Source organism: Elgaria multicarinata, chromosome 7 (genome assembly GCF_023053635.1).
Source record: "Elgaria multicarinata webbii isolate HBS135686 ecotype San Diego chromosome 7, rElgMul1.1.pri, whole genome shotgun sequence".
In the NCBI taxonomy this organism is placed as follows: Eukaryota; Metazoa; Chordata; class Lepidosauria; order Squamata; family Anguidae; genus Elgaria; species Elgaria multicarinata.
In genome coordinates, this window is record NC_086177.1 from 78,422,359 (window position 1) to 78,436,214 (window position 13,856).

Sequence of the window (13,856 nt, forward strand, 5' to 3'; positions counted from 1 at the left end):
TTAAAACCCTAAAAATACAATACAATATAATATAAAACCATTAACATAAGAAAATATAAAATCCTAGGACCCATTTAAAAGCCTTATCATATGCTGTCAAATGCCTGCAGAGTAGAGGGAAGTCTTAACATGGCAGCAAAAACATGACAATGTTGGTGCCAGGCGGAGGTGATCTGAAAGGTGGTTTGGAAATCACTTGTACTGCTGCAGGACAGGCATTCCCCAGGGCTACCTCACCACCAATACTTCACTCTGAGGAAAAACCCTTCAGAGCCGTGGGGCTGTGCCGTGTCATGCAAACCTGACCATTCTGGGTTATCCAAGGGTTAAACCACCCCCAGGTAAGCCTCCATTAGTAGTAAGGTTATGTCACTTTGTTCAACCGTCAAATAACCCACAATGGCAGGGTTCGCATACCATGGTGTCATATTCAAAATGGCGGCTGGATGTGCCATGGCTCATCGTGGGTGAAATAAATAACCCACAACGAGCTGATTGTGTTGAGGGAACCAGCCCATTAATTCAACAGGTGAAGCTTTTTCAGTCATTGTTGGGCGTGCATGCCAAGAGCTTTACTTTGCATTTCTGTTTGTCACGTTGCCCCTTCGGACAAAGATGGGAGGGGGGGAAACATCTTTTGAGTTCTCTACTATGTGAATCAATCCATGCAGAAAACAAGACCAGGAGAGAACATTTCTTGCATTTCTGCTTGTCACGCTGCAGCAAAAGACATTGAGGCGACGGGGGAGAAAAACTTGTTATATGTGCATGTGTGACTACAGAAAAAAATGAGAAATATTGGTTAGGCGAAAGCCGATAGGAATCGATTCAAAGGGCCTGTGGTATTGTATATCTACTCTGAAGTAAGTCTCAGTGAGTTCAATGTGGCTTACTTCCAGGTAACTGAGTATGGGAGTGCAGCCTGAATCTCTGCATCTTTACCCCACCCCACCCCATTAAACTAGATACTGGAGGGGGGGACCGATTCGGATTGCGGGGACCACATCTCCTGAAAATTAAGAGGAAAAAAGATCGTCGCTGCTAGACACGGATTTAAAAATAATGCCCGCTTTGGCCTTATGAAAGGGGGGGGGGGGAGAGGGAGAGCAGCGAGAAGGCAAAGGCGACCTTGGAGGATGGGACCACAGCCGCCAGCCTCGCCTAGCCCGGCCCATCCGCACTGCGTGCCGCGCCTCCCTGCTCTCCACCCCTCCTGGTATCGTGGAAGCCAATGGGCGCCGGGAATGTTAGCGGCTGGGAGGTGGCCGGGTTGCTACAGCAGCGGCCCCACTTGCGGCGGCGACCGGGAGTTGGAGCCTGAGCTGGCGGCGGCGCGCCATGGAAGGGCTGGACGGTAAGCGTGGGATGGAGGAAGACGCAGAAGAGCCGGGCCGAGCGAGCGCCCCCCAGGCCCACCCCAGCCCGGCCTTTGAGGAAGGACGGCAGACGCATTCCGGGACTGGCGAGGGCGGGCCGAGCCTTTGTGTGTGTCCCGAGTTGGGGGAAGGGTGTGGCGTCAAGGGGAAGCGGGGAGTCAGTGCGGGCTGGGTGCGGGGGAGAAACGGCGTCGAGGCGAATCCCGCCTCTCCCCAAGGCGGGAGGTGCGCCCGCCCCATACCTTCGGCTAGGAGAGAGCTGAGGAGAAGAAGGGGCGGTGCGGGCAGAGGGCTGCCAGCCTGCCCCCCCCTCACTCACCCCACGCCTCGGCCTCTGCTCCCCGTTTGTGAGCGGGGGAGGTGTGCGGGCCTGCTGGGTTCAATGTCAAACGCCTCCCCTTCCCTGTCACTCCCGATTAACCAAATCCATCACCCAGGGGCTGGGCTGCGCCTCAGACAGTGCTGGGGGCGTATTTACGAAGTAGGGATTGACTAGGACTAGGGCGGAAAGTCAAGGCTAGAGGGATCGACGAGGGCGAGGAGTCTAAAAAGCAGACCGCTTTTGTTTGTGTGGGCTTTGCCGACATGTGTTTCTGAAGCCAGCTACAGAGCAATGTGGATTTAAAACATCTCACTTCCCTGAGTTTGATGGATTTTGACATTCGGGGAGGGTTGGTTAGTGTGTGTTTTGTTTTTAATGTATCTGCCTTAATAAATGACTTGTGGTTGTAATTTATTGGAGCTTTTTGTTAGTCAATTTGAGCCAGGGGTGGTGGAGGAAGCAGACTGTAAATGATTTAAAATATTGTCATTATTATTTAAAAAAGGAGTGGTGCTAGGAATGGTTTTTGGTTTGGAAGGCATCACATGGTGACTATTGGCATAGAAAGCCCGAGAGAACCGTTTTTAATGCAAGAATACTAGCCAGTGTGGGTTTTATATTTCAATTACAGATGCAGAAAATGCAAGGGAAGGCACGGGAGGAATTATTTCAGCATCATTTGTGGGGGAAAGGCCTAAACCATCTGGTCTTGGAATGAGCCCTTTGCTGGCTTAGGAAATCTCCCACTTGGTGGAGTAGGATTTGGCTGAGCTCTCTTGGCATGTCAGAGTTATCTCATTCCAGAGCAATAACCTTGTATGGCTAGCTCTGGTTGTACAAGTTGAGCATTCATAGCTTACTTGTGCCTTTAAGATAAATACATTTATTTCAGTATCTTACCCTTCTATCTATCTAGTCAGCATTCTTGTCATGTTTAGCCAACAAAATGCTTGTTTAGTTTTGCTGTGGACAGCTGACATTCTGAGGATGACGACAGCATTATTTAGGATGCCTTGTCATCTCCTTTGTATGCCTGTGTGTTAATTTCACAGTTCTAGCTTACAGTGATCACAGTGAAAAAATGCTTTTCTCAGTCTGATAATGTTTTACTTTTCCAGTACTGTGGGAGAGGATGTGATGAGTTTTACTAAGTAAAGTGTTGAACTCATAAGACTTCAGTGGAAAAAATGAAAACTGTAGCCTCTTAGGACCATAACTCCCTTCTGCTGCAATCCTGTCCACAGGCTGCTTAAATCCCATTAACGTTAATATACACTGAAGAACTGTAGCCATTGTCTTTAAGACAAAGAAGCGCTTCTACAAATAACTTAATGTCTGAAAATGTATGTGAAAGATTTATGTATAATTCTGTGAAAAGCAATATATTCCTGAATTTTTGGCTTATATAGGTTATACTCTAGACATAAATGCACATGATTTAAAAGAAAAACATTCATAGGAAGAATATTTGCCTGTGAACAAAAGCAAGAAAAGTAATTCAGGTAATCTATAGGTGATAGTCAAAAACTTTCTGGGAGTCACTCTTGGTGGCTGAGAGCCTGCATTTCATGCTGGGATTCATTACTGAGAGATCTTGCATGTCCGTGCCATTGTTAGTCCTTGCCTTGTCTCAGGATGTTCAGTTTGGCAAGGAAAAGGGCTGATTAGTCCACCCTATCCATGCAAGTCATCACATGAAGTATTTCCAAACAGGCTGCAGTTCTGCAGATTTTCTTGGGAGTAAGTCCTATTGAATTCAGTGGGTCTTCATTCTTAGAAACCATGGGCTTCCTCTTCAGGTGGACTGATCTTAGGCATATCCAAATAAAATTTTCTTCAGAAATATTGATTTTATGCATATAAAAATGTAATTAATTGATTAACATTGTAATCCTATAGTTATCCACTAAGAAGTAAGCTTCTCTTAAGTTCAATAAGGTTTATATCCAGGTATAGGATTGTGTATAGGATTGCACTACTAATATTTCTTTATTTGGTTGAGAGCCACAGCGCACAATCCTATGTCCCCTAGACAGCACCTGGGGACATAGGATATTTCACTTTACTGGATCCAAGGCCAGAGACAACTCTGACCTCAGAGCCAGGAAACTAAGGTCCCTGCCCCCTCCCTTGTCCCCTCACAGCCAGCATGGAAAGAACATGAGCTCATAGTAGGGTTAAAGGGGGCATGTCAGTGGATGGGGAAGGGGTGAGACTGGGAATGCGAGGATCCAAGCTCTCCCCAGCCTCCCCCACCCTGAAGCCTCCACTAGACAGGTGAAATGCCCGTCTAGCAATGCACCATCAGCTCTGCATTGGATACACAAAAGCCTCTGAGTTCAGAGACTTACAAGGATCTAGGGCGGATCTGACAGGATTGTGCCCTTAGTCACTTTCTTCATTGTGATTCTGGCTTTTGCTCCCAATATGCCGCATATGGTGTTTGAATAACCCCAACATTGTAGATTTCCTAAAAAAACCTTCAACTTCCTTTGTACTTCCAAACTATAGGCAAAGTGAGGCCCAAGCTTCTCAGCAAGCTATAGATTCCAAGAGAAGACTGATAGTCTTGAACAAAGATAAACCCTTCGAATAATGCTTGGAATTATTGGGTTTAATTCATATATGACTTTCATTTGTGCAATTGGGATAAAACTTATTAAAACTTTAAATTGGGTTTTATAAAGTTAGATTATCCTCCAATTATGCTCGACAGAGTTGGGTCTTCTCACTCAAGTTATTTTTTAATACTCCAACAAGATCCTTCACTGGCTACTAGAGTTCAAGTTTATGCAGGAAATCAAACCAACTGTTTCCCCTTTCAGACAGAAGCAGAAGTTGGAACATTATTTCAAAGCCTATATTACACCCAAACTAGAACATAACCGAAACAAAATGTATTGGTTCAGAATAAATGTTCAATAAGAAACACAGATGTGTTAGAATAATGCTTTGCCTTCATAAAACCACATATGAGATTTATGGATGCTTCTGTTTTCTTCAAGGGCTGGGAAGTAGCAGCACAGAGATCTGCTGCTTTAAGGCTACGTTTGTAGAGCAAACTTCAAAGTCTGTTGAATAAAATATTTCATACATTGCAGACTGCCTCCCCTATGCTGTAGTGCTCAGTCCCTAGATATCTGAAAGGTGTTGTTGCTGAAAGCTTTCATTTCTGTCCTTTGACTTATGAGTCAGTATATACTAGGGCTGTCAGGTTTTGAAAAGCTAAGTTTTAGTACTTAGGCAGATCCCCAGTGGAGCTTAGGATTCAGGAGCAGTGCTCAGTAGTGGTACCCAGAGATAATGGTGGGGCGATCACAAAAAGTGACCTTTCACAGGAGACACCCTGCATCCATGTGCCCGTTCCCTCTCTGAAAGATGTGGAGTGCACAGAACTGGCTTTCTCGGGATCTGCTGCTTCAGGACATCTTGGGGGGATCTACACTACTGCTTTAAAGCGCTTTAGAACAGTTTTGACAACTGTTGGGGCCCAGGACACACTGCATATACAGTTTTCAAAACGTCTTCAAAGTGCTTTAAAGCGCTTTAAAAGCAATAGTGTAGATCCCCCCCCTTGAAACAGCAGCTACTGAGGAAGTTGGTTCCACATGTCCTTCAGCTTTGGGAAGATGAGAGGCATGCAGAGCTTACTTCTCCGGGGCTCTTCCTCTGTGTGTGTGTGTGTGTGTGTGTGTGTGTGTGTGTGTATATGTGCACGCACGTGTGTGCACATGACAGAGGGAGAATGTGTGTGGCCATGGTCCCACCCACCCTGGGCTGTGGTCCTACCCTCTGCTGGCATGCGGCCCTCAACATCCTTTCCCCGCCCCGCATGAATGTGTCCCTTGGGCCAAAATATGTTCTCTATCCCTGATCTAAAGTGTTTGCAATTCCCCTACCACCAAGTAACACATCTATGCATGGACTACAATGGTGTTAAAACACAAAGCAATAACAATAAGTCGTAATTACAGCAAGTGAACCCAGCTGCATACTGCACATTCCCACTTGTATCACACACATGAGCATGGTATTAATGGCTTAGGTAACTAGAAATTCTTTAAAACCTTTACAGATGGAAAAAAAATCAAGGCTGAAATTCTCTACGGAAAAGAAAATATTGAAAATTTATAGCACAGATCTCAAACCCCATGCTAAGTAAATCAATTAAGGAATTGAGTCAACATAATCACAGTCCACAGCTCAGGTCAAATCATAAGCATGATATGATGAACAAATGTATGCATCTAGAAACATTTACCCACTGTACAGTCTTCTTCTCCCCCCCACACACACACATATACTCTCATACATACATGAACATACAGTGGCACACACTGCAGAAATGCACATTCCACTGGTCTTGTCTACAGTCTCAAGAGGATGAGCGGAAAGGCTTGTACTGTCCTTAGCTGGTAGTTTGAGAGCTTACATGGGCTGCAGAGCTGGGCGGGTGACATTGGCAGATGGCTGACTGAAGCAGAGCAAGACTGTCATCCATCCCAGCATGGCTTCTCATTGCTACCTTCACTTTCCATCCTCTTCTTCCTGCAACACTACAATAACCTGAGTGAGTGAGGTAGCCAAGTAGCCTCCACCTCACCATGGCTCACAATGGGAGGCTCAGAAGACAACAACTGAGTATTGTCCATTACTGCACTTTGAATTTCTATGATGCCATGCATACAAATGTGTTCACACCTTTTTCCAAGTCTCCCCTCCCACCAATGGTCAGGGATGATGGGGGTTGTTGTACATTTGGAGGGCATCAGATTGGGGAATTCTGAATACGAAAGAGGAGATGGATGATTTGTGTGCAAGAAAATGAATGTAGCTGGTTTTAAAAAATGTAAACTTAAAAATTAAATCATTTTGCTGCTCTCAAAAACCGTTGTTTTTATACTGTTTATGTTTTTGATGGTTTTACATTTTGTATACTTTTTAATGTTCACTGTTTTTAACTTTTGTAAACTGCCCAGAGAGCTTCGGCTATGGGGCAGTATATAAATGTAATAAATCAAATCAAATCAATATCAAGTGATAATATGGTAAGTATATTGTTTTGCTTATATTCTTGCTATTTTCATGTTTCTGTCTATTATGTTTAAGACATAACATTAGAATATAAGTTTCTATTTATATTGAAACATTCAAGATTGCTATGAACTAGGATAAGATATAGATAGATCATCTCTCCACATTTATGCAAGAGAGTGCTGGACTATATGGACCCTTGGTCAGCATGGCTCTTATGTTCTTAAGTGTTCCTATGCTGCATCATTGCAAGAAACCTGAGTCTTTAAGTGTGCAACTACAATGGTCAAGTAGCTGTGTCATGTAAGTCATTGCATGGCTTATAAGGAGATAGAAAATGTTAGTGTCATGGGAGAGATGGCAGTGATGGAATTATACAGCATCTTGGTGTCATTATAATGACCTGGTATATTTCCTTGCACAGGTGTATTGTTACCTCATTTCCTACACTAGTCGATGCAGGATCCCATTTGAAATATAGGCCAGACATTGAAACATTAAGTTTCAATTAAGCATGCAAAAAGAATCCGACACATCCACCAAAGATTTGAGACTCATGTGCATTCAAACACAGATTAAGGAAAGCAAATGAACCCTCAAAGGGAGCCAGGCACGTGTGACACTTGGGAAGTACAGCAATGAGAAAATGGAATACATGTTCATTCACATATAATGGTAGCATCTATCTCACCCAAATGTTGGATGCTATTATACAGTCTGGGATTCCTGATCTATAACTGTCCCAGCAACACAGCAAACAAGGACATAGTAGTCACCGATAACACTCCATTAAGAGTATCTCATCACCATGAAGTATCACAGTCAAACATAGGACTGGACAACATAAAGTAGTGCATGCATGTACAAAGGCAGAATCTACATATGTAATAAAAAATAGTTACCCACAGTAAGGAATCCATGTACCATCACAAAATAATTGTGCCCCCACCCCAGTACAGAGACCACATCCTTGGCTGCAAGGACTTCAGTAACCAATGACCAGACAACTTGCAACAAGTGCAAGAAATCTGTTAATGGATACAGCATTGCTCGTCTGCAAGACCGCACCAATAGTCTTACACCAACAGGCTAGCATACTTTACAACCAAGGCACAAAAACCAGCAGCATATGAAGAGGCCATGCATATCAAGACATGTGGGAGAAGACTATGCAACTGCTCTTGAATATACCAGAACATTATAAACTGGAAGGGAAATTAGTAATAGGGATCACTGATGAAAACACATAAAGTCACATTCAAAACAGGATTTTTAACAAAAAACACTAAGAGCATCAGTTACCAAGAAAACAGCAGCTGTATATTATCTCTTTTCTCAAATTTTCCATAGTTACCCTGTGTAATACTTCTAGATACACATGCCTCAAAGTTGCACTTGTAAAAGTGGGTATGATGAAAAACATTCCAAACAGGTAACTGAGAGGCCTGCCATGTAATGGAGAGTAGGGCAGCCCATAACATTACTGCTATTCCCCAATAGGCATAGAGTACCTGGACTTTAACAAACAGTAAGTAACAAAGCACTACAGGAAGCAGATGCAGACAACAAGTACAACCCCCCACCCCAGGTAAACACCCCCTACACTAAGAAGAAATTGGGAGCAAATGCACCACTGGATAGAGCACCCAACAGCTATCTATATTTGGTGATCATCAGATGTTTACCTCTACAGTATTCTTCCTTTCAGGAATTCAACCAGGGTCTGCATAGTAGATGAACTTGATAGCAAATATGGGTTATAAGCCAAGAAGTGAAAAAAGTGGGTTTAATTACTACCTTCTCCCCTAATATATACACACACACATACACATGCAGGCTTACATACAAGCAAACTAATGAGCCTCCTACAGAAGAAATCCATTTGAAGAACAAGCCATGTGAACACACAAATAGTTGTGGGAGGGAAAGGGTACATTGGACCCATTCCTACAACCATTAATCTACACTGCCATTTAACTGTTCCAATTTTAAACCATTGCCCACAACAATTAGTATATACCCAGGGCCGGTGCTACTATAGAGGCCACTCAGGCGGCCGCCTAAGACGCCAAGCTAAGAGGGGCGCCGGGCACAGCGCAGCACTCACACGCGTTGGCTGTGAGCTGGCCCGGCCCGAGGATTCAGCTGGGCCTGGGCGGGCGAGATGGCGCCCCGCGCCCGCCCAGCCGAAGCGAAGCCAAGGATGCTGGGGTGGGGCGGCTCCACGTTTGGACTTCTGGAATGCGCCCGGAAGAGAGAGAGAGAGAATGTATGGGTGAATGGGGTGCATGGGGTCTTTGAGTGAATGCATGTGTTCATGCGTGTGTTTGTTTGGAGTGAGTGATGCTGAGTGTGTGTGTGCACGTGCGTGTGAGTTGGGGGGGGATGATTTGGAGGTAATATTCCTATTAATGCATTTTAGACCCATAGACGTTCCTTTCCAATTTGTTTGCTATAAATGGCACGATGTATTTCTTGCACTTTAAAATAAATTTAGCAGTTTCAAGTTTTGTGCTTCTTATTTTTTTCCAGGAAACATATGTTCTTAAAAATCAAAGTTGGCATTTGTGGGGGTGGGGGTGGGGGTGAAAGTAGCTCACCTTGCCTAGGGCGCAAAATAGTCTGGCACCAGCCCTGTATATACCCTGTCAGTCTGCATGGGCAGGCATCCATCCACTCTTGGCAGTAACTATGCTATTTATACAGAATTGAATAGTACTTGTAAAACAGAAAAACATAATGTGTAAGAGGCATCTGTGGTTCTGGAACAACTTGCCACTCACAGAATACAATAAGAGCCTTAAGTAATACAGTTGTGTAATTTAGACCACTGTGAAGCAGTGATGCACTGTTCATGGCTGAAAATCAGTGTTAAAAAAAAAGTTCAAAACCAAAAAGTCAACCATGGGTTGGTTGTTCAATCAATATGCCAAAAGACATGAAAAAAGAGATATCTGGTAATGCTGGACATAATGGGATGGGATGGTTAGAGCAATAAATGAAGCAGGAAGCTGGGTAAATGTCTTACAAGAGAAGCTGTTTTGTACTGTTTAAAACCATTGTTATGCCTAGCCTAATATTGACTATACTGACTGGCAACAGTTTACCAGGAACTCAGTGGGAGCCTTTTCCAGCTTTGTTACTTGAGCACCATTAACCAATTAATGTCTGGAAGTAAACTTGTGAATTTATATAAGTAAAATGTGGGCTCAACTACTTAAGTTATGATTTCCACGGGGTTGAAAATTTGTGCAAACCAGTGCAAATTACAGGCCATGTCTTTTGCTGTTTTTCAGAGGTTATTATGAAAGCCCTAGTGCCTACCCATACAGGTAATTTTTTATGGCTGAGCAGAAGACTTGAACTTACTGATTCCTATCTCCAGGCTTTTCGGTTTGGAGTAATAATTTAAAGAATGGAACTTTGAGTTTCTGATTTGTATTGGGAACAACATAATGCAGTAGTTGTACTAAAGTTTATAGAAGGGATGGCTACTATTCCTTATTCCTTCAGCTTTTGTTGCCCATGGTATGGAAGGCTGGGATTGGGGAACAGTTTTAACTATTGGTGGTGGAGTTGTCTGGGAATGACATTGCAATGAGCTTACTACTGGGAGTGTTACATCTTTAAATACTCTTACTCTGGGTGCTTCTAGGGAGCTCCTTGTACTACAAATCAAAAATATGTTAAGTTATTCTGTCTTTTCCTCCTTAATAGATTCTCATTCTCTCTCTCTCTCTCTCTCTCTCTCTCTCTCTCTCTCTCTCTCTCTCTCTCTCTCTCTCTCTCTCTCTCTCTCTGTGTGTGTGTGTGTGTGTGTGTGTGTGTGTGTGTGTGTGTGTAAAAAGATGAAAGAACTGGTGGGAAAACACCGGGAGGATTACAGGTGAAAGATGACATTGTCTGGACCTCTCTAAAATTCCAAGAACAAGACAGGCTAATTTCATAAAAGCTTTCTTTAGAAGCACCCTTTTGTTTTTGTGTTGAAGTGGTGCTGCCAGCTAGATAATACTTAGTTTGCAAAATTGTGACAGTTCACAACATGGTATTCCCTATTTTCTAAAAATAACTCCAAATACAACTAATCTTAAAAAGATGGTAGCACAACAGGAGAGAATTTAATCCTGTTGAAGAAACACAGGTAATCAGACTTGTTACAGAAATCCCTTAAGCAGTTTTGCCTCCAATCATTACCGTTTTAATGACTTAGGTCGTTTTAGTTTTCTCTTTAGAGATTGGCTGCTCTGTAGGACATTCGTGTGCTTTAAGCGATAAATGTAAAGTTTTGTTTAATAGGAGATAAATGCAGATTCTTGCTGTCGATGTAATGGAAATACTGTTTCAGAATCTTGAATATTTATATTCATTTTAAATGCTAATTTAATATATGTCTATATAGAATAAATGAATTAAACACTGAGAAAATGAAGAGCAATTTCCATTGGGACTTGAAATGTCCCAATGTCTTAATTTCTTGAGGCTTTGAAACAAGATGACTAAAACAATCTAGGTAACTGGTATGTCTTTGCTATGTGTGAGAAAGTAACTTATATAGTGTCGTAAACTACACTTGGATTGCTGTTAGCTTATTCCTTGGGTACTAGCAATGCTGGCACATTTATTGTCATTTATTGAACAACATTCCTGAAGTCCATTCAAGGAGCCACCCACCAAGTACTGAGCTTTGGGTCATACCTTGTACATTAACCTTTCCAGCAGGGCTTGGAGGAGTGAATTGCTTGATGGCAAAGAAAATGCTATGAGGCTTATACATATTGTTAAATACCCCTGATACTAAGGGAATAGACCCAGTGGCATCTTACTTTCATCAATCTTCTGAGGACTTGTAGAGCACACAGCAAGATTGCTGCCATTGATCTGCCACCGGTGATAATCAGATGAATAGACTCGACATTCTCTCTTACAGATGTTATACCACTGATGAGGACATTGGTCATAATGGTTGTAATTAAGATCAGTTGTTTATATAGTGCTTGGTAACCCATCACCTGTGAGATTGTAATACTTCATGCTCTACCATGCGCTGCAATGTTGATAATTACTGCTGGTTATGCCACCCTTCAAATCCTTCCTCAAATTCCACCTTTTCCATGAAGACTTTGTCACAACCACTAGTTCTTATGCCCTGTTACAGGGATCGGCAACCCAGTGTCCTCTGGATATTTTGGACTACAACTCCCATCAGCCTCAGCCAGCATGGGCAATGGTAAGGGGTTATAGGAGTTTTAGACCAAAACACCTGAAAAACATAAGGTTACCTACCCCTTCCCTACTGTAACTTAACATGCAACTAACCCTAAGTACATTTAACAGAACTGATCTATTTACTCCTGGCTCTTTCCCAACCCCTTTCTTCTGTTGTTACTTTGAATTTAGAATTTTAGAATGCAAGCCCCTTCTGGGCAGAGACCTGTCCTCTTTTATCCTGTAAAGTTTCATGCACACTGATGAAGCATTATTATTATAATTATTGATAATTATTATTACTAAAAAAAACCCCTCATTTCTGTTTAAGTGAGATAATATGATGAAGATGATTAACTGATTCTTTGGGCTCATCTACACCAAACAGGATATTCCACTATGAAAGTGGTATGAAAATGGTATATAAGAGGCAGGATCCACACTACTGCTTCATAGTGGTATTGAAGTGCACTGACAAGTGTTGGGCCCCTGACACATTCCATATACCACTTTCATACAGCATTCATTATGTCATATCCGGCTTGGTGTAGATGTGTCATGGGCCCCAATAGTTGTCAGTGCACTTCAGTACCATTATAAAGCAGTAGTGTAGATCCTGCAGTACACTTCAATACCGCTACAAAGCAGTAGTGTAGATCCTGCAGTACACTTCAATACCGCTACAAAGCAGTAGTGTGGATCCTGCAGTACACTTCAATACCGCTACAAAGCAGTAGTGTGATTCCTGCCTCTTATATACCGCTTTCATATCCTGCTTGGTGTAGATGAGCCCTAGGTCATTTTAAATAGAAATGAGTTATCAACACTGGAGGTATGCTGCAGAATGTACTATAGACCTAGGTCTAATCTACACTAGCAGGGTATTACACTATGAAAGCGGTATATGGTACTTGTCAATGGGCTCCAACTGTTGTCAGTGCTCTTCAATATCACTATAAAGCATTAGTGTGGCTCCTTCCTTTTACATCCCCCTTTCATACCACTTCCATAGTGCAATATCCTATTTGGTGTAGATTAGGCCCTGGATTCATCTCCCTCTGCCATGTATTCTTACTATATTTGACAACAACAGCCTGTATGGATTTCTGCCTTGGTTGGCTTGAGTCAGACCTAAAGCCAATGTTTCTCATTCAACTTATCTTTAAAGTCTTAACAGCACGCTGAAGCTGGAGTTTCTCACAAATACACAGGATCCTATTGTCTGTGTAATCAGTTTGCTCTATCTGAGGATACTTCTGGAAAAGAGGGATTGTTCTTGCTGAAGCATTTCTTAGGTCATCAACTGATCAAATATATCAGGAGGAGACACATAAAACTAGACTAATCTGTAATGTTAGTTAAAGAGTTAAGGCTGTTTCTACAACATCTTTGAGCTAATATGAACATTCTTGTCAGCCGGAAGCATTGCTTCTTACTTAGGAATATGCTTATTAGGTTTTTTTTATGTGAATTATTGTCCTTTGAGTTCATTTCTTTTTTTAAGATCACAACTATAATGTTATTGGGTTGGATCGACACGCAGTTGCAAGCGGGTCCCATTGAAATCATGACTAATTTTCACATCGATTTCAGTGAGACCAAAGTTCAACCAATTTAGTCTGGATCCAACCTATTGTTAACTTGTAATCGGAAACTGACTTGTGTATTCCAGTGCAGAATGTGGACTCGAAATATGGAAAACTTTGCACAGTTTTTCTGTGCAGTATGTTTTGAACGTAGCACTTGCCTGCGTACATTTCTGTGGATGTGTGTTTCTGTAAGGGGGGGAACATTCTGATAGTGAATCTGGCAGCCTGAAGGACCTTAGATTATGAGAATGTGCCAGTTTCATTTCTGACACATTGGATGTGTTCAGATGGTTATTTTCACGGATGGCTATTTCTGGGGCACCTTTAGGT

At 42.5% G+C, this 13,856-nt stretch overlaps 1 protein-coding gene across 1 annotated transcript in view; it reads left to right on the top strand.

The window, feature by feature from the left end:
* The first annotated feature begins 1,210 nt into the window (after window positions 1-1,210).
* ZC2HC1A (zinc finger C2HC-type containing 1A) overlaps window positions 1,211-13,856 on the top strand; it is a 37,237-nt gene continuing 24,591 nt past the window's right edge. The window contains exon 1 of the mRNA XM_063130871.1: window positions 1,211-1,354. Coding sequence (XP_062986941.1) covers window positions 1,339-1,354 — 16 coding nt within the window. The 5' untranslated portion in view covers window positions 1,211-1,338. The remainder of the gene's footprint in view (window positions 1,355-13,856) is intronic.